At 44.1% G+C, this 21635-nt stretch overlaps 1 protein-coding gene across 2 annotated transcripts in view; it reads left to right on the top strand.

Annotated features, from left to right (window-relative positions):
- Window positions 1-21635, top strand: part of CASP2 (caspase 2) — an 82537-nt gene that overhangs the window by 52521 nt on the left and 8381 nt on the right. For both annotated transcript variants that reach the window (XM_073595937.1, XM_073595938.1), the window contains exons 9-10: window positions 11853-11999; window positions 18247-18356. In XM_073595937.1, coding sequence (XP_073452038.1) covers window positions 11853-11999; window positions 18247-18356 — 257 coding nt within the window. The remainder of the gene's footprint in view (window positions 1-11852; window positions 12000-18246; window positions 18357-21635) is intronic.

Consider the following 21635-nt stretch of genomic DNA (forward strand, 5'->3'; position numbering starts at 1 on the left):
TACACACGATGAGATTATCAGACGAATAATCCTTCGTTTTTTGTTGCATGCTAGTCTCCTATCGAAAGTGAAGAGGTTTCTTAACTTATGAAAATTCTCATACGACAGAATACAACTTTGGAAGTGATGTAATGCGTTGAATTGTATTGTAATGTATTCTTTAGTTTCCCAGCGTGCATAGTCTTGCTCTTATGATTTTTTTTGGACAAAAACTGTACTAAGTAAATGAAAATCGAATGTTGTGTTCACGTGCGATAAAAATTTTATAGCATGCACCTTCAGGTTATGACATCCAAAAAGTTGGTATTGGCTGTCAAAAGCACTATACTGACAATTGGATAATCGGCCAATCATTCATCGCACAAAATATTACTTCCAATTTTCTTATCGTATGTATGGGCCTTTAGAGACTATGGTAGCAATATTTCTGAGGTCCCAGTTGCACCCATTTGCTTTAGCAATTACAGGGTAGTTTCAGGTTCCCTGTTTTGTTTTTTTTCTTCTCATATTGGGGTGAGAGCGCGAGGCCCTAGTCCTAAGTCAGAGCAGAGAAATGGAGCATTTGCTATCCTTATGGCCAGAGGCTTGAACAGCTAATAAAATGGTTCTAAAGGCAAAGTTTTTTTACTTTAATGCATTCTATGCATTAAGGTTAAAAACTTTCTGCATGTAGTTATCCCCCAGCCACCCCTTATGCTTACCTGAACCCGATCTCGATCCAGCTCTATACACGAAAGCAGAGGCTGTCTCTCTCCTTATTGGCTCCAGAGACAGCATCAGAAGCCATTGGCTCCTGCTGCTGTCAATCCCATCAGTAATGGCGGGGAAGAGCGGGTCCGAGTCACACTGTCTGTGTTAATAGACGCAGACAGGGAGGCTCAGGAGTGAGCACGCACAAGCGGCTTGCTATAGGGGCAATCAGTGGGGGGGGGGAGCCAGGAGCGCTGGCGAGGAACCCGAGAAGAAGACGATCTGGGCTACTTTGTGTATAACCATTACACAGAGCATGTAAGTATAACATGTTTGTTCTTTAAAAAAACAAAAACTTTACGTTTTAGATTTACTAAGTAATGTAAACTTTTTAGAACATTAAAGTAGAATTCCAGTCAAAACCTCATCTTGCATTATATTTATTGGAAAGTTAATGCACTATTAGACTGGTTACTGCGGGATTAATGCATGTGGTTTCAATACTGGTCCCTGAAGGTCTAACGCATCTCCGCCACTATTTTAAAAATTTGAAAAAAATTATTTCTGCAAAAAAAAAAAAAAAACCTTTCCCACTGCCAATCTTTACTCTCTTGAAGAGTTATGCTTGCTAAAGAATCTTACACACATATGTTTCAATTGCCTCGTCCCCCTCTGTGCACCGTGGTTTCATTCGCTGGCACCTGTGACACTAGCGGACACAGTAGGAACCACAGCGTGCAGCTGGAAACCAGGAATGCAAAATTCTCAGATTTGTGCTACATACTGAAGGTTTTCAGCAGTTATAGCTCTCCAAAAGAGCGAAGATCATCAGCATGGGTGCCAGGACAGGTACAGTGGATATAAAAAGTCTACACACCCCTGGTAAAATGTCAGGTTTCTGTGATGTAAAAAAATGAGACAAAGGTAAATCATTTCAGAACTTTTTCCGCCTTTAATGTCACCTATAAACTGTACAACTCAATTAAACAACAAACTGAAATCTTTTAGGTGGAGGGAAGTAAAAATTAAAAAATAAAATAATATGGTTGCATAAGTGTGCACACTCTTAAACTAATACTTTGTTGAAGCACCTTTTGATTTTATTACAGCACTCAGTCTTTTTGGGTATGAGTCTATCAGCATGGCACATCTTGACTTGGCAATATTTGCCCACTCTTCTTTGAAAAAACACTCCAAATCTGTCCGATTGTGAGGGCATCTCCTGTGCACAGCCCTCTTCAGATCACCCCACAGATTTTCAATCGGATTCAGGTCTGGGCTCTGGTTGCGCCATTCCAAAACTTTAATCTTCTTCCGGTGAAGCCATTCCTTTGTTGATTTGGATGTACAGTATCTCACAAAAAAAAAAAAAAAATTGTAAATATTTTATTCTATCTTTTCATGTTACAACACTGAAGAACTTTGCTACAATGTAAAGTAGTGAGTGTACAGCTTTTATAAGGATGCTTTCACACTGTGACGGGGGTCTGTTAGCAGTAAAGCGCCGCTAGTTTTAGCAGCGCTCTATCGTCGTTTTAGCAGTGGTTATCGGCCACTAGCGAGCTTTTAACCCCCGTTAGTGGCCAAAGAAAGGGTTAAAAGCGCCCGTGTTGCTGCACTGCCGAAGCCCTTTGCAGTCACTTCGGCAGCGCTACCCATTCATTTTAATGGGCTGGGGCAGTTTGGGAGCGGTGTATACAGTGCTCCCGCACCACCCCAAAGATGCTGCTTGCAGGACTTTTTTTTCCTGTCCTGCGCACCGCACCAGTGTGAAAGCACTCGGGCTTTCACACTGGGAAGGCATGAGAGGCACTTTTTTAGGTGCTTTACAGGTGCTGTTTTTAGCGCTAAAACACCTGAAAAGCGCCCCAGTGTGAAAGGGATCTAACAGTAAATTTGCTGTCCCCTCAAAATCACCCCTAAGTAAAATTGTTCAAATTGGGTCCAATTAGCCATTTTCTCTCCCCGGTGTCATGTGACTTGTTAGTGTTACAAGGTCTCAGGTGTGAATGGGGAGCAGGTGTGTTAAATTTGGTGTTTTCGCTCTTACTCTTTCATACTGTTTACTGGAAGTTCAACATGACACCTCATATCAAAGAACTCTCTGAGGAACTGAAAAAAAGATTTGTTGCTCTACACAAAGGTGGCCTAGGCTATAAAGAAGATTGCCAAGACCCTAAAACTGAGCTGTAGCATGGTGGCCAAGACCATACAGCAGTTTAACAGGACAGGTTCCACTCAGAACAGGCCTCGCCATGGTCTTCTAAAGAAGTTGAGTGCACTGCTCATCGTCATATCCAGAGGTTGTCTTTGGAAAATAGATGTATGATTGCTGCCAGCATTTCTGCAGAGGTTGAAGGGGTGGGGGGTCAGCCTGTCAGTGCTCAGACCATATGCCGCACACTGCATCAAATTGGTCTGCATGGCTGTCATCCCAGAAGGATGCCTCTTCTAAAAATGATGCACAAGAACACCCGCAAACAGTTTGCTGAAGAAAAGCAGACTAAGGACATGGATTACTGGAACCATGTCCTGTGGACTGATAAGACCAAGATAAACTTATTTGGTTCAGATGGTGTCAAGCGTGTGTGGCGGCAACCAGGTGATGAATACAAAGACAAGTGTGTCTTGCCTACAGTCAAGCATGGTGGTGGGAGTGCCATGATCTGGGGCTGCATGAGTGCTGTCGGCACTGGGGAGATACAGTTCATTGAGGGAACCATGAATGTCAACATGTACTGTGACATACTGAAGCAGAGCATGATCCTCTCCTTTTGGAGACTGGGCCGCAGGGCGGTATTCCAACATGATAACACCCCAAACACCTTCAAGAACACCACTGCCTTGCTAAAGAAGCTGTGGGTAAAGGTGATGAACTGGCCAAGCATGTCTCCAGACCTAAATGCTATTGAGCATCTGTGGGGCATCCTCAAACAGAAGGTGGAGGAGCGCAAGGTCTCTAATATCCACCATCTCTATGATGTCATCATGGAGGAGTGGAAGAGGACTCCAGTGGCAACCTGTGAAGCTCTGGTGAACTCCATGCCCAAGAAGGTTAAGGCAGTGTTGGAAAATAATGATGGCCACACAAAATATTGAAACTTTGGGCCCAATTTGGACATTTTCGCTTAGGGGTGTGTTCATCAATTTAGGAGGGACGTCCAGTTCTTGGTAATGTCACTGTTGTGCCTTGGAAATTCTTTTTTTACCCTTCTGCTGACTGGTGCCTTTTAACAATGAGATCCCTCTGATACTTTGAAAGCTCTCTGTGGACCATGGCTTTTGCTGTAGGATGTGACTAAGAAAATGTCAGAAGAGCTGAACTTTATTTGGGGTAATCAGAGGCACTTTAAATGATGGCAGGTGTGTACTGACTCCTATTTAACATGGGTTTGAATGTGATTGCTTAATTCTGAACATGGCTACATCCCCTGTTATAAGAGGGTGTGCACAGTTATGCAACCACATTGTTTCAGTTTTTAGTTTTTACTAAAAGATTTCAGTTTTTCAAATGAGTTGTACAGTTTATAGCTCACATTAAAGGTGGAAATAGTTCTGTCATTAAATCTTTGTTTCATCTTTTTACAACCTGACCTTTTAACAGGGGTGTGTAGACTTTATATATTCATTGTAAGTGTTATTTCTTATCGTACATCACGGGACACAGAGCCATAGTAGTTACTATGTGGGTTATAGGCCATCTTCAGGTGATGGACACTGGCACGCCATTAGACAAAAAGTGCCCTCCCTATATAACCCCTTCCACTACTGGGAGTACCTCAGTTTTTTCACCAGTGTCTAAGGTGTTGGTCACGAGTAAAGATGTGCTGTGCTGAGCTCCACTGGAGCAATCCTTGCTGGGGCTAGCCATGCTGACCGGATCCATTCAAAGTGTCTCTTCTGGCCAAATTGAATGTTACCCGGGCCTTGTATGCGAAGAAACTAGGTTTTGCCTGTAAATGCTTCTCTTTGTAGAGAGCTGGACCCCGGGATCCAGTACTTTTTGGTAGTAAGGCCATAAAGTTTTACTGGCGGAGGTGCTGTTACAGGTCCAGGATAGTGGGTTTCCTGAGGATCCCCAGCTCCTGAAGGTTTAACGGAACCCACCGTGAAGGGTGAAGATTGGGTCTTGTTGCTTTACCACAGAAAACCCTGTGGCGAGAAAGGTAAGTGGAGTTTTATAAGAAATGTTTTTAATTTTCTTATGAATCTCTCCTTTAAGATCAGGGAATGTTGTCATGCCTAAGTGTCACCACTGAGGGCTGTATTGAGCACTCACGCTGAGAGAACACGCTGTGTCAGGGAGCTGAGATGCTTCTTCCTCCAGCCAGGTAGCAGGACCTCCAGTAAGCTTGAGGGGGGGTTCTTCTCCCCACCTATCGCCCCCCTGTGCTGACAGTCTCCCCCTCTTCATGGGGGAAGAAGCGCTCTAAGTTTTCTTTAAAAAAAAAAAAGACAGGAGAAAACTGGCGCGATCAGCGCGCCGCTCGGCGGTTTGCAGACCCCCCCCCCCCGCGCCATGCTGCTTCTTCCTGTAGGTCCCAGAGGACCTGTAGTCCGCCGCTCGCGCGGGAAAAAGCTTTCTTTTAAAGAAAAAGGGGAACGCTGGGGGCGGGGCTTAGCGGCATCGGCATCTTCCAACGCCCAACACGAGGAGGCAAGGTTTTAAAAGCACCTTTTGTGTTACTGCAGGCTGTGGAGGGACACAAGAGCAAAAGGTGACATTAAGAGGTTTGGTGACACAGGCATTTGCTTTGACACATTTTTACTGCTGCATCAGGCTGGGAATTAATAGCAGCAACTGTGCTGGACTATATCCCAAGCAGTGTATGCATTCCTTCTGGTAATACCTCTGCTTTATGCATCAGGCTATGAGTAGAAAGGGGACAAGGAACACCTCAAAGGGTTCTAGAGGGTCTGTTGTTTCACGACAACCTAGATCCATATCTAAAAAGATGGCGTCCTCCTCTGAGAGTGATGTGGCCAGTCAGAGTGAGCCATCAGTGGGGACTGGTGTTGCAGCATCTCTGGACACTACAGCCACTATATATATCACTGAGGAGATTTTTTTCTTCTACCATTTCAAGTTTGGAACAAAAGATTGATGCTTTATTCGCTTCCCAGAGTGGGCCTAAGTGTAGAAGATCCCCGTCCATTGCCCAGGACCCCCATGCTGAGGGACAAGGGGCAAAGATCATGAAATTCTCTCAAAAGATCAGGAAGAGGCTGATGACTCCTCTTCCGAAGATCCTAATATGGAAGGATCGGCCTCACAGGAGAGACTTTTGGTACACTCCCTCACTAAATTGGTCCGCTCAACTTTTTTGCTGCCTGTAACGCAGTCAGTCGATGAGCCCACCTCTGGTTTGGGATCACTAAAGCCTCCCCAATATGTTAATACATTTCCTATCCATTCATGGCTAAAAAAGCTATTCTGAGTGGGAGCACCCAGATAAACAGTTTTTTCCTCCTAAAAAGTTTTCTATACTTTATCCTATGGAGGAAGAATTCTATAAGAAATGGGGGATTCCAGCAATTGATGCTGCTATATCCTCTGTGAACAAGAACCTGACTTGTCCTGTAGACAATACTCAAATGTTGAAGCATCCAACAGTTAAGAAGTTGGAATTTCTCTTTAAGAACAACATTTCTCTTGCAGGTTCAGTCGTTCAGCCGGCATTAGCGGCGATTGGAGTATCTCAGTCCATAAAGGACTAATTTGTAGAGGTACTCAAAACTATTCCTGATCAGCAGGCCCAGCAGTTGGCCGGTATATCAGAAGCATTGTGTTTCACAGTAGACATTATGAAAGATTCTATTCTCCAAGCCTCACGGCTTATGCTAGGGCTGGTGCATGTGCATAGAATCCTATGGTTGAAAATTGGTCAGCCGAACTGCCATGTAAAAAGCTCTTGGCCAGTTTCCTATTTCATGGGGAACGGTTATTTGGAGACGATCTGGATAAGTATATGAAAAGAATTTCTAATGGGAAAAGTTCTCTTTTACCAGTGAAGAAGAAATGTAAGCGTTTTTCCTTTAAATGTGCATCTTCTCCAGTGCCAGGAGCATCAGCCTCCAGGCAGTCTTGACAGCCTCCACCGTCCGGTTCAAGAGAAAGACCTCAGGGGCAGTCCCAGGGCTGAAAGAGGACCTGGGGCAGGAAACCCACGAAGCAGAATACTAAAGCCTCCTTATGAAGGGGTGCCCCCGCTCGCTCGAGTGGGGGGAAGGCTTCTACACTTCTCAAAGATCTGGCAGGAACAATGTCAGGGCAGATGGGTGGCTTCCTCAATTTCTCTATGTTACAAACTAGAATTCCGAGAATTCCCGTCTCCTCGTTTTCTGAGATCAAACGTTCCCAGAGACCCAGGGAAAAGGAAGTCTCTCTTTCTGGCTCATTATCATCTCTTGTCTCTTTCTGGCTCTGGATCATCTCTTGTCTCAAAAAGTGATATCAGAGGTTCCGACAGAAGAACAGGGATCAGGGTTTTATTCAAACCTCTTCACGGTGCCAAAACCAAACTGGGAGGTCAGACCCATTTTAGATCTCAAGGATCCATACTGGCACTTGAATATCTGTTCCTTTCGCATGGAGTCAATCCGATCGGTTGTCTCCATCCTACAAGGAGGAGAATTTTTGGCATTGATCGACATCAAGGATGCCTATCTCCATGTGCCAATTTTCCCAGCTCATCAGACATTTCTGCGCTTCGAGGCAGAAAATCGTCATTTTCAGTTTGTAGCTCTGCCTTTCAGTCTAGCTACTGAACCTCGGGTATTCACAGAGATCCTGGCCCCTCCTTTAGCCAGGTTAAGGGCTCAGGGTATAACAATTCTAGCCTACTTAGATGATCTGCTCTTAGTAGATCAGTCAGTTACCCGCCTAAACCAAAGTTTAGTCTCAGCCGTGAGTCACCTAGAATTCTTAGGCTGGATTCTCAACCTAGAGAAATCCTCCTTAAAACCATCAAGGACATTGCAGTACTTGGCGCTGATCATAGATACAGTTCAGAAGAGGGTATTCTTACCCAGGAAAGGATCAGTTCCATAAGGGAACTGATTCGGCTTGTCAAAACAAAAGACAAGACTGCTGCAAAACAGTATTCTGTCAACTTGGAACAAAAAGGTCCAGGCTTTGGACTTTCCAATGCGCTTATCCCCCGAGGTGCGTCAGAGCCCTTAATTGGTGGTTGATATCCAGCAATCTTCATCAGGGGAGATCCTTTCTACCAGTATCCTGGAGGGTGGTAACAACAGATGCTAGCTTTCTAGGCTGTAGAGCAGTCCTGGAAGAAGCATCTGTCCAAGGGAAGTGGTCCAAGTCAGAAAGGACCTTGCCCATCAATATTCTAGAAATTCTGGCAGTACGTCTGGCCCTAGAGGCCTGGACGCTCAGACTACGTAATTGTCCTGTCAGGATCCAATCCGACAATGCCACAGCGGTGGCCTATATCAATCACCAAGGGGACACGAAAAGTCGTGCAGCCCAAAGAGAGGTGAATCATGTTCTATCTTGGGCAGAAAGCAACATCCCTTGCCTATCGGACATTTTCATTCCAGGGATAGAAAATTGGCAGACGTACTACTTGAGTCGCCAACAATTGTTTCCCGGGAGAACGGTCCCTTCACCCCGACATTTTTCTGTCAATGTGTCAAAGATGGGGTGTTCCGGACATGGATCTGTTTGCGTCCAGATTCAACAACAAGGTCGACTTTGTGTCAAGGATGATGGATCCGCAGGCATGCGGAACAGACACCTTGGTCTTTCCATGGGATCAGTTTTCGCTGATCTATGCATTCCCTCCGGTTCTGCTGCTTCTGCGTTTTCTTCGCAGGATCAAGCAGGAAGGGAAGGAGGTGATTCTGGTGGCTCCAGCGTGGCCCAGAAGATCTTGGTTTGCAGAGATCATAAAGATGGCGGTAGGGGACCCTTGGTCCCTGCCACTGTGGCCAGACCTTCTCTCACAAGGTCCAGTATTCCATCCTACCTTACAAACGCTAAATTTAACGGTTTGGCTATTGAGACCCGCATTCTAAAGGACCGTGGGCTGTCACCTTCAGTAGTTTCTACTTTGGTTAATGCTAGGAAGCCGGCCTCCAGAGTCATATACTATAGAGTCTGGAAGGCATAGGTCTCCTGGTGTGAATCCAGGGGTTGGTACCCCAGAAAATATGTCATAGATAGGATCCTTGAATTCCTACAGATGGGATTAGAAATGAAGCTGGCCTTAAGTACTATCAAGGGCCAGGTGTCTGCCTTATCGATATTTTTTCAATGGCCTCTTGCTTCTCGCTCTCTGGTTCGTAACTTTATACAGGGGGTAACATGGATTAATCCTCCAGTGAGGACACCCCTGAATCCTTGGGATTTGAATTTAGTCCCGTCGGCTTTACAAAAACAGCCTTTTGAGCCTATACGGGATATTCTCTTGGTCCTCTTGACGAGAAAAATAATTTTTATCATGTTAAAGCGCACTCCACCAGGGCTGTTAGTGCTTCTTGGATAGTGCATCACCAGGCCTCCATGGCTCAGATCTGCAAGGCCGCAACTTGGTCTTCAGTCCATACAATTACCAAATTCTATCAAATCGATGTTAAAGGTCATGAGGATATCGCCTTTGGGCGCAGTGTACTGCAGGCTGCAGTATGACTCCTCTTGTCTCTTATTGCCCTACTTTTTGTTGTGTCTCCCTCCCTTCAGTTGCTATTGCTATGGGACATCCCACATAGTAACTACTATGGCTCTGTGTCCCGTGATGTACAATAAAAACATAGGATTTTTATAACAGCTTACCTGTAAAATCCTTTTGTTTGAAGTACATCACGGGACACAGAGGTCCCTCCCTTCTTTGGTATACACGTGTACAGGCAGTCCCCGAGTTATGAACGGGTTAGGGACTGCCAGTTTGTTCTTAAGTCGGAAATGTTCGTATGTCGGAAGCACATGCGCAGAACGGCAAAGACATAATTTTCCGATGTTCTGTCAAGTAGCTGCGCGTGTGCAGATGTCGTTTTCCGAGGTGCCCGCTGTCAAAGTGGCCGCGCATGCGCAGAACGTCACGCCGCCAACCGTTCGTAAGTAGGAGTCGTTCGCAAGTTGGAGTTTCGGAACTCGGGACTGCTTGTATTGCTTGGCTACAAAACTGAGGTACTCCCAGTAGTGGGAGGGGTTATATAGGGAGGGCACTTTTTGTCTTATTGCGTGCCAGTGTCCATCACCTGAAGGTGGCCTATAACCCACATAGTAAGTACTATGGCTCTGTGTCCCGTGATGTACTTCAAAGAAAAGGATTTTATAGGTAAGCTGTTATAAAAATCCTATTTTTTTTACTTTTCTGGGTGTATTGTTTAAAAAAATGTGAAGGCTGATCACTGGGATGTAGATGCAGATACAGTAAGGGAAAAAAGTATTTGTTTCCCTGCTAATTTTGTATGCTTGCCTACTGACAAAGAAATAATCAGTCTATAATTTTAATGGTCGGTTTATTATAACAGTGAGAGACAGAATAACAACAAAAATATCCCGAAAAACGCATTTCAGAAAAGGTATAAATTGATTTGCATTTTAATGAGTAAAATAAGTATTTGACCGCTTCGCAAAACATGACTTAGTACTTGGTGGCAAAACCCTTATTGGCAATCACAGAGGTCAGACGTTTCTTGTAGTTGGCCACCAGGTATGCACACATCTCAGGAGGCATTTTGTCCCACTCCTCTTTGCAGATCTTCTCTAAGTAATTAAGGTTTTCGAGGCTGACATTCAGTAACTTGAAACTTCAGCTCTGTCCACATATTTTCTATGGGATTAAGGTTTGAATACAAGCTATGCCACTCCAGGACTTTAATGTGCTTCTTCTTGAGCCACTCCTTTGTTGCCTTGGCCATGTGTTTTGAGTTATTGTCTATTGTCCCTTTGATGCGGTGAAGTTGTCCTGTCCCCTTAGCAGAAAAACACCCCCAAAGCATAATGTTTCCACCTCCATGTTTGACAGTGGGGATGGTGTACTTGTGGTCATAGGCAGCATTCCTCCTCCAAACATGGCTAGTTGAGTTGATGCCAAGGAGCTTGATTTTGTTCTCATCTGACCACAGCACTTTCACCCAGTTCTCTGAATCATTCAGATGTTCATTAGAAAACTTCAGACGGGCCTGTACATGTGCTTTCTTGAGCAGGGGGGGACCTTGGGGGTGCTGCAGGATTTCAGTCCTTCACGGCGCAGTGCATTACCAATTGTTTTCTTGGTGACTATGGTCCCAGCTGCCTTGAGATCATTAACCAGATTCTCCCGTGTACAGTAGTTCTGGGCTGCTTCCTCACCGTTCTCATGATTATTGAAACTCTACGTGGGGAGATCTTGCTAAAGCCCCAGACCGAGGGAGATTGACAGTTATGCATATAATGCATTAAGATAAAAAAACCTTCTGCCATTACAACTCCTTTAAGAAGACTGCGGGGGAAGGAGGAGGGGGTGTCGAACATCTGGCTCAGTCCCCCGACGTGATCTGAGCCTGAAGTGGGAGCTGGTAGCCGGTGAAACAAAAAAGTGCCAAATGTGGCATTGGATGGTGCAAATAAGTGGAGCTTCCCTTTTTGGGTATGGCGCCGATTTAAGGTAATGATCTGCTTGCAACAAGCTCTAAAAAAAATCAAAGCCCACCTTTCCACACCTCCTCCTCTTCTTCCTTTCACCTTTCTTCTTCTTCTCATCTCCTCCTCCTTCCTGCTTTGCTCTTTCCCTTCACCTTTCTCACTTCTCTCTCTTCTTTCTCCATTTCCCTATTCTTTTCTTACTTCTTCTCTCCCTTTCTTTTAGTTTCACCCCCTCTCTCAACTTCTCTCCTCTCTCTCTCCACTTTATCTCTTGCCTCTCTCTTCTGTCCGTCCTCTCTTTTTTTTCTTCCCTCTTTTTCCTACTCTCTGTTTCCTTTCTTGCTTCTTCTCTCCTTTTTATTGTCTCCTCTCCTCCTACCTTCTTTCGTTTCCTTTCATTTTTTCGTATTGCTACCATGTGTTTCTTGATTCTTAAACCCTTATACAGGTGATTCAATTCTTCTAGTCTAATACATTTTCAAAACATTTTAAAAAAACAACAATTTTGGACCTAAATGTAGGGTTTCTTTCACAGCCATTTGTAACCAATATCTTATACTCTTTGCTGCAGTTGAGGCGGACCGAGGAGTTGACCAGAGAGATGGGAGAGACCAGGCTTCTTCTCCAAGCTGTGAACAGAGCGATGCAGGAAAGGAAAATGGCAAAGTCCGCCTGCCCACCCAGTCTGATATGATATGTGCCTATGCCTGTCTGCAGGGTGAGTATGGAACACGGAAGTCTGTATAAAGTGTAACTCTACCTTTGTGACACTATATAATGGGGAGGGAAAGAACATTCGAGAAAGTCCATTCATTCCCATATTAAAAGCAAACATAATCTTTTGAACAACATTTGAATGTTCAGGGAATTTTTCTACAAACTTTCAGAAAACTTTTCCTAAGAATTGTCGCTCGAAATTCTATCCATCTATGGCCAGCTTAAAATGTTGCAGTAATGAATCACAATGCTTGTGAATAGCAGGCTCTGTATGAGCAGCCTTAGGGTGGCCATGCATGGATCGAAATTTGGCAGCACACAATGTAATTTTTAGTGGCAACAGGAACAAGGATCCTCTGGCGGGTCCCTGCTTCCTACAAATACAACGCCGCTGTAATTGACAGCTCATTAGAGTGTCAATAAAAAACCCTGGCATACCTCTCTTCACCTGCAGTCCACGCACCTCCATGACTTTCAGTGAGGTTGCCTGACTTTGAAGTTTAGCTGCTGGTCCACCTGCCATTACCAGCGTAGGCCAGCCTGTGACTCCATACGTCATTATATGAAGAAGCCCACCTACCCTCTTCCCTTAAAACCCTTAGTTAAGATGGTGCTGGAATTGGGGTTGACTTGAGGTCTGAAAGTGCAGGAATTAGGAATTGGCGCAGATCTTTGCTTTTGTTCACTGGCACATCATTTGTTTGTACAGCAGTGGCCAAAAGTTTTGAGAATGACACAAATACAGTCGACCCCCGAAATTCGCAGGGGTTACGTTCCTTGAGCAATTGTGAAAATCCACAAATTTTGGATGTGGTAAAAAAATTGCTTATTATGCCTATTAATTGCCTCGGGTGGTGCCTCTTCTTCAGGCGCTTCAGGAGGGGGGCGTTTGGGCTGCATCTTATGGCTTTCAGAAGAACAAAATGAAGAACACTTAGAGAAACACTCGAGCTAGCTACATGCGGTAAACTGTAAGTGCCGGTTCACACAGGGGCGGCTTCAAAGTCACCTGACTCCCGTCTTGACTCTGAAGCCGCCCTGTATAACACGACTTGCAAAATTACTTCTGTATAGAAGTCAATGCAAGCCGCTCTGAAGTCACCCCCAAGTAGTACAGGAACCTTTTTCTAAGTTGGAGCGACTTGAGTCGCCTGACAGGTCACCCCTGTGTGAACTGGCACTTATGATGCAGGAATGCTAGGTGGAAAAAATCAGTGAATGAATGAGGCTGCAAACTCTGAACCGCAACTATGCGGGGGTCGACTGTTTTCGTTTTCACAAAGTCTGCTGCCTCAGTTTTTATGATGGCAACTTGCATATACTCCAGAATGTTATGCAAAGTGATCAGAAAAGTCCCTCTTTGCCATGAAAATGAACTTAATCCCAAAAAATTATTTCCCCTGCATTTCAGTCCTGCCACAAAAGGACCAGCTGACATCATGTCAGTGATTCTCTTGGTAACACAGGTGTCAGTGTTGACGAGGACAAGGCTGGAAATCACTCTGTAATGCTGACTGAGTTAGAATAACAGACTGGAAGCTTTAAAAGGAGGGTGGTGCTTGAAATCATTGCTCTTCCTCTGTTAACCATGGTTACCTGAAAGGAAACACGTGCAGTCATTATTGCTTTGCACAGACAGGGATTCACAGGCAATATTGCTGATACTATGATTGAACCATTCATTGGATCATTAAGAACTTAAAGGAGAGAGGTTCAATTGTTGTGGAAAAGACTTCAGGGCACCCAAGAAAGTCCAGCAAGTGCTAGGAGTGTCTCCTAAAATTGATTCAACTGCGGGATCGGGGCACCACCAGTGCAGAGCTTGCTCAAGAATGGCAGCAGGCAGGTGTGAGTACATTTGCACGCACAGGTAGTTGAAGGCTTTTGGAGGATGGCCTGGTGTCAAGCCACTTCTCTCCAGGAAAAACATCAGGAACAGACTGATATTTTGCAAGAGGTGCAGGTATTGGACTGCTGAGGACTGGGGTCATTTTCTCTGATGAATCCCCTTTCCGATTGTTTGGGGCATCCGGAAAAAACCTTATCCGGAGAAGAAAAGGTGAGCACTACCAACAGTTCGGTGTCATGCCACAACAGTAAAGCATCCTGAGACCATTCATATGTAGGTTGCTTCTCAGCCAAGGGAGTGGGCTCACTCACAATTTTGCTTAAGAACACCGCCATGAATAAAGAATGGTACAAAAACATCCTCCGAGAGCAGGATCTTCTCCCAACCATACAAGAACAGTTTGGTGAGGAACAATAGATAAAAAAGGGAGCTGCGCTCTCAAAGTGACATATTAACCAAATATGAATACAAACAACTATAAATGAAAAAAAAATAGTAAGTCCCAAAAAGTGAATCGTGTGACATATATAAAGTTCTCCAGTGGACAGTGAAACCTTGAAAATTCCTCCAATTGAAAATGAACAAACAGCAAAAGTTTGGTGAAAATCCTGTGACTTTTTAAGGACGGACAAAGTGAATCCACCACGACACAGAGTGCACACTTACACTTTTTTAACACTTGTGGCTAATACCCAGCCAGGGCCTTTTCCTCCAGGGACTTCAGATGTCTGGCCGAGCCATATGACGCAGTAAAACGTTGATCCTGGAGGTGGTCAGTGGCACGGCTTGCAGACCCACACAAGATTTAAGAGGTGATGTCAGCCCAGAAAAAATGCAGGGAAAGTTGCCATGAGTAAAACCAGATGGTTGTTTATTAATAAAAAGCAATATCGCTTCCAAAACCAGGACGACGTCAGATTAGTGATGAAACGTGTCGAGAGGAGCAACGTGCTGATGTCACCGCTCTGTTCACGTACTGATTGGACGGGCGTTAGTATTGTTGCCGGCCTAATTTTTTACTTGAATCTCTTATACATTTTGGAAGCGATACTGCTTTTTGTTAATAAACAACCATCTGATTTTACCTATGGCGACTTTTCCTGCTTTTTTTCTGGGCTGACATCACCTCTTGCATCTTGTGTGGGTCTGCAAGCCGTACCTTAGACCACCTTCGGGATCAGCGATTTACTGGAGTCCCTGGAGGAAAAGGCCCTGGCTGGGTATTAGCCACAAGATTCACTTTTTGGGACTTTTTTTTTTCATTTATTCATTTATTTGTATTCGTATTTGGTTAATATGTCACTTTGAGAGCGCAACTCCATTTTTTATCTATCTTTACTTGTGTGTATTTCACTTTGAGTTGAAAGAATTTCGTACGAATTTCGCATCATTAGTGGGCTGCAACAACGGCCGATTTTCATGCAGCAATCAAATTTGAGGAATCGGACATGTTGGAAATTTTTAGAAAAACGAACGATTTTCTAATCAATGATGGGAGAATCGTGCGACAAATGTAATAAGAATATAAAATTTACGGAGAGAAAAGAAGATTCCCGGCCACGAAAATTCTTTTCTGTAGCAACACGCGGTGAATTTGAAGGCTTGGTCGGACGAATTTCGAAAATCAATGGTGGCATCATCAGATCACAAAAAAAACTAACTTTCTGATTTTGAAAAGAAAATTTGTTTGAAATTCGACCGTGTATGGCCTGCTTAAGTGGCTTGGGGAACAAAACATTGACATTTTGGGTCCATGGCCAGGAAACTCTCCAGACCTTAATCCCATTGAGAACTTATGGTCAATTCTCAAGAGGCGGGTGAACAAAAAAAAAAACACGAATTTTGACAAACGCCAAGCATTGGTTATGCAAGAATGGGCTGCCATCAGTCAGGATGTGGCCCAGAAGTTGATTAACAGCATGCCAGGGAGAATTGCAGAGAAGAAAGGAAAAGAAGAGTCAACACTGCAAATATTGACTCTTTGTATAAACTTCATGTCATTGTCAATAAAAGCCTTTGACACTTATGAAATGCTTGTAATTACCGTATACTTCAGTATACTTTAGTAACATCTGACAAAAAAGATCTAAAAACACCGAAGCAAAAAAGATCTAAAAACACTGAAGATTTTGTGAACTCAAAACGTTTGGCCATGTCTGTAAATTGACATATAAGGGTTGATTTACTAAAACTGGAGAGTGCAAAATATAACAGCTCTGCACAGAAACCAATCAGCTTCCAGGTTTTTTGTTGAAGCTTAACTAAACAAGCTGGAAGTAGAAGCTGATTGGCTACCATGCACAGCTGTACCAGATTTTGTACTCTCCAGTTTTAGCCCTGGTTCACATTGATGCGTTTTGACATGTCAAATCGCATGCCAAATTGGCGGCAATGGTAGTGTCCGAATTGGTGCAACGCCGCATTTTGTGTTGTCGCACCGATTCCCAAAAGTAGCTTCTGTACTACTTTTGGCGATTGCGGGGTGCGATCTCCATTGACATCTGTGCAGAAATCCGTACAGATGTCTCTTTAATCGCCCCCGAAGTCGGGACTGACATGCGGGAATGAAGTCGTGCGACTTCAGCTGAACTCGCACGATTTCAATCCCACTGTCAGTGTGAACCTAGGTTCAGTAAGTCACCCCCTTAAAGCAGGATTCCGTCCCTGAAAAAAAAAATTTAAAAGTCAGCAGCTACTAACACTGTAGCTGCTGACTTTAAATAAGTACCTGTCCTGGGTGCCTGCGATGTCGGCTGCCCAGGGCCGACCCGTTCCTCGGCTCTCGGCACCGCCATCCTAAGTAGGGGAAACAGGCAGTGGAGCCTTGCGCGCGAGCGGCGCAGCGCTCTGTGAATGGTCCCGTGGTGTTCTAGGAACACACACAGTTCCCAGAAGACAACGGGGCTGCTCACCGAGGAGCAGAACACGCCGCAGAATAGGATGAGGCAGATTAGGAAGACTGCCTAGCAACAAGGGTTTAGGTAAGTTTAAACATTTTTTTTTTTTCAAATGTTTTTTTTATTAGGATTTTTGGTGAATTTTTTTTTTCAGGGTGGCCCTCCACTTTAATGTGAAAAAAGTTGCTTTGCTGACCCCTGCCCTAGAGATTCCTGGGGGCAGAATTGCAAGTCCGCTTCTTACATTGCAATGGTCTGGTTGATACACTTGCCAGTTGGGATCAGTAAGGTTTATCACTGACCTGGAACAAGTATGCATAGCTGTAAAGTTAGACATCCTATTTTGTATGCTTATTCCAGGTAAGGGACATTTGAAGCAAGGGTAAGCATGACATCCTGGAAAATAGCATTTTCAGGATTAGAAATAGCAGTAGCAGCTTCCATGTCTGTCTCAGGAAAGTTTTTTCTTTTAGCCCGGTTTCACACATGTGCGGTGCGAATTGAAGCTCAGGTTTCACTGGGGAGATAAAAATCTCCTGTTCAAAGGAATCACTGCGTTTTAGCTCAGGATCAGTGAGCAGGGAGAGGGGGAGGGAGAGGAGGGGAGAGGGGGAGGTGTAGTGAGGAGAAGTAGAAAATCCATGTTCAGAACGCAATGCATCTGCGAAGCAGATGCGTTCCCATAGAAGATAAGGGGCTTGTAATTCGCACCGCAATGCCCAGAAAACGCACAAGTTTTTTGTGCAATGCGCAGTGCGAATGCAACGCATATATGTGAACCAGATGCATTCATATGAATGTATTTTAAAATGTCCTGCGAATTAGATGCGGTGTAAGCCGTATCTAATTCACATAGGTGTGAACCCGGCTTAAAGAGTAACTCCACTTTTGCTGAGTTAAAAAAAAAAAACAATCCCCTCTGGGTGCAAGGTTTTTATCAACCTTTGTTACAGATTCCTACTGGTTTCTGCTCTGAATAAAAAGCTGTTTGTTTGACTATGTCAGTGTGCAAAGTGAATCTGAATGGGAGGGACTTTTTTGTTATTAATCAGCTGATGTTGCAGTGTTCTAATGAGAAGAGAGAAGTTGCAGTGTCGGCATCCCTTTAGAAGTGATAAACCCTTTTGGAGTATCTCACCAAAACTGAATTTTTTGTTGCAGGGGATGCCTAAAATCTGACATGTATCTTAGTGCAGACTTCTGGGAAAATTAGTGAGCCAATCACACAAGCAGGAAATTACATTTGTGGGGGGGCGTTCTGTACACCATCTGTATACAGAAAACCTCCAGGTTGCCATATTGCATTGAATTTTACAAAAATTTACAGCACTGCAGATTGAAAAGGAAAGCTCACTTTTTTTTTTAATACCATTCAACTAGAATATGACTGTAGCAATTGTTTATGCTAGATTTTTTCCCACCAAAGTGGAGTTACCCTTTAACCTTGGATAAGTAGTTACCCTCTATAAGTAGTTCACATCTTTTCCTTCAATCTTTTTCAGGTACTGTATCACTTCGTAACACAAAACGTGGCTCGTGGTTCATACAGGATCTCACCGAAGTGTTTTCCAAGCATGCTAAGGACACGCATGTAGCTGACATGCTTGTGAAGGTAAGCCTAGATGTGACTACAGTATGGATTACATATACTGTTCTGAAATCTATTTTAACATGAAATTCCAACAATCTTCTCATCTGCATTTAACCTAAAAGTAGGAGCACTGTCAAGTTTTTTTTTTTTCTGCTACATTGCATAGTGGTGTCATACTAACATGTTTTAGGCATTGGTTGCTGGAGAGGGAGATATTTAGGCAAACCTCCAGGAGAGGGCAAGAAATTCCCTCCCAGTGAGGCGTGGCTTAAAGCGGAGTTCCACCCAAAAATGGAACTTCCGCTTTAAGTGCAGGTGACCCCCTAACATGCCACATTTGGTATGTCATTTGTTGGGGGGGGGGGGGGGGGCGGATACCTTCTTTTTAGAGGGATCCAGCTCCCACTTCCTCCCGGGACGCTGGAAGGAAGTTCACCTCTCTCCCCTCCCTCTCGGCAGTCATCTGGGACACGTCACAGGTCCCAGATGATTGCCCGGCCAGTCACAGTGTGTAGCGCGTGCCCGGCTGTGAAGCCACAGCCGGGCACCCACAGTGACAATGCCGGCGCCGCAGAGAGGAGGGGGAGAGGATCTGGGCTTCGTCCGCCCGCATCGCTGGACCGTGGGACAGGCGAGTGTCCGATTAATAAAAGTCAGCAGCTAGACTTTTTGGAGCTGCTGACTTTTATATGGGTGGAACTCCGCTTTAACCACTTGTAGACCGGCCCATAGTAAAAATATGTCTTTGATGTTTAATACCGGTGTTATGGCAGCAGCTAATAATCCCGGTATCATTTGTTACTATGACCAGTTCTGCGTCAGATAAAAGTCATCCCACAGGTGGATTTGCTGCAGGATCACTTTTAGAAGCGGCAGGAGGGGCTCCAAGGACATAGAGATGAGTGGCGGCCATCTTAGCTTCACATGTCTCCCACCCCCCGCTGCTTCCCGGTCGTTCCTGGGCTTACCTGACCCATCGGTAAAGCCCAAGAACGATCCGATGCAGCCGTTAGCTGTGCATGGAGAAAAGTGAAGCCAAGATTGCCGCCACTCGTCTTTATGCCCTTGGAGGACTGGAGCGACGCCTGACATTGCTTCTGTTTCTCAGGCTATAATAAATCATTTTTATAAATTTAAAAAAAAATCAAAATGCTAATTTTTTTTTTTATTCCTACTTTTGCTTTTAAAGGTAAATGAGAGATCGGAGGTCTTTTTGACCCTAGATTTCTCAATAAAGAGGACCTGTCATCCTTATTTCTATTACAAGGGATGTTTTACATTCTTTGTAATAGGAATAAAAGTGATTAAAAAAATAAATAAAAATAAAGGGTGTAAAAGTAGTAGTGTAAAAATAAAAAGTTAAATAAATAAGAAAATTTAAAGTGTCCCTATCCCTAAGTGCTCGCACGCAGAAGCAAACTCAGCCAAAGGTCGTGCGCACATATGTAAACGGTGTTCAAACCACACATGTGAGGTATTAGCGCTATTCTTGGAGTGAGAGCAATAATTTTAGCACAGGGCCTCCTTTGTAACTCTAAACTGATAACCTGTAAAAAAATTTAAAGCGTTGCCTATGGAGATTTTTAAGTAAAGCAGTTTGTTGCCTTTTCACGAGCATGCACAATTTTAAAACATGACCTGTTAAATATCTATTTACTCATTCACTTAATCATCATCTTTCACATTATAGAAAAAAATGGAGTAACTATTGTGTTTTGTTATTTTTTAATTAATTAAATATGTATTTAAAAAATAAAAATAAAATTAAAATTTGAAAGACCGCTGCGCAAATACAGTGTGACATAAAATATTGCAACAATCGGCATTTAAAAAAAAAATATATAATGTTTGGGGGTTCTAAGTAATTTTGTAGTAAAAAATACTAATTTAAACTTGTAATAAAAAGTTCCAGAAAAGGCCTGGTCTTCAAGTGGTTAAGGGGGTTGTAAAGGTTTGTGTTTTTTCACCTTAATGCATCCTATGCATTAAGGTGAAAAAACACCTGGCAATGACGGCCCCCCCAGTCCCCCGTTTACTTACCTGAGCCCGCTCACCTGCTGTGTGCGTCCCCCGGCGTCCTCTTCTCCACGGAGTCTGGCCGTTGATTGGATAGATAGGATAGATTGATAGCAGCGCAGCCATTGGCTCGCGCTGCTGTCAGTCACATCCAATGATGCGGCCCGCCGGGGGACGCAGCGTGTATGACAGGGAGCGTGCACACGCCTGCAAGCTAACGCCCTTGGGATAGAGCTTCCCAGAGGGAGGTTAGCTATTGCGGGGAGGAGCCGAGACAGTCGCCGAGGGACCCCAGAACAGGAGGATCGGGGCCACTGTGTGCAAAACGAACTGCACAGTGGAGGTAAGTATAACATGTTTGTTATTTAACCACTTCACTACTCGGCCATAGTAAAATGACGTCCACAGATGGGATCTCCCATCCTGGGTGGACGTCATATGACGGCCTTGGCTTCCCGGCCGTCTAGGGGGCACGCCCGCCGCGTTGCTCGGGACCCTGTACGTGTGCTCGGCGGCCGCAATGTCCGCCGGGCTCCCGCGATTGCCCGTTAACCGGGCCGGACCATGGATCTGTGTGTCCTGTCAGTTGAGAGGAGACCAATCTGTGTTTCCAGTACAGAGGAACAGCGATCGGTCTCCTCCCCTTGTGCGTCCCCTCCCCCTACAGTTATAATCACTCCCCTAGGAAACATTTAACCCCTCGTCTCCCCCTAGTGGTTAACCCCTTCCCTGCCTGTCACATTTATACAGTAATCAATGCAATTTTATAGCATTGATCGCTGTATAAATGTGAATGGTCCCAAAAATGTGTCAAAAGTGTCCGATGTGTCCGCCATAATGTCGCAGGCACGAAAAAAAATCGCGATCGCCGCTATTACTAGTAAAAAAATAAATAAATAAATATATATTTGTTTTAAAATGCCATAAATCTATCCCGTATTTTGTAGACGCTATAACTTTTGCGCAAACCAATCAATATACGCTGATTGCGATTTTTTTTACCAAAAATATGTAGAAGAATACGTATCGGCCGAGACTGAGGAAAAAATTTTTTTTTTTTTTTTTAAATTGGGATATTTATTATAGCAAAAAGTAAAAAATATTGTGTTTTTTTTTCAAAATTGTCGCTCTTCTTTTGTTTATAGCGCAAAAATTAAAAACCGCAGAGGTGATCAAATACCACCAAAAGAAAGCTCTATTTGTGGGAAAAAAAGGACGTCAATTTTGTTTGGGTACAACATCGCATGATCGCGCAATTGTCGTTTAAAGTACGACAGCGCTGAA

The sequence above is a fragment of the Aquarana catesbeiana genome, linkage group LG08 (genome assembly GCF_042186555.1).
Source record: "Aquarana catesbeiana isolate 2022-GZ linkage group LG08, ASM4218655v1, whole genome shotgun sequence".
Classification (NCBI taxonomy): Eukaryota; Metazoa; Chordata; class Amphibia; order Anura; family Ranidae; genus Aquarana; species Aquarana catesbeiana.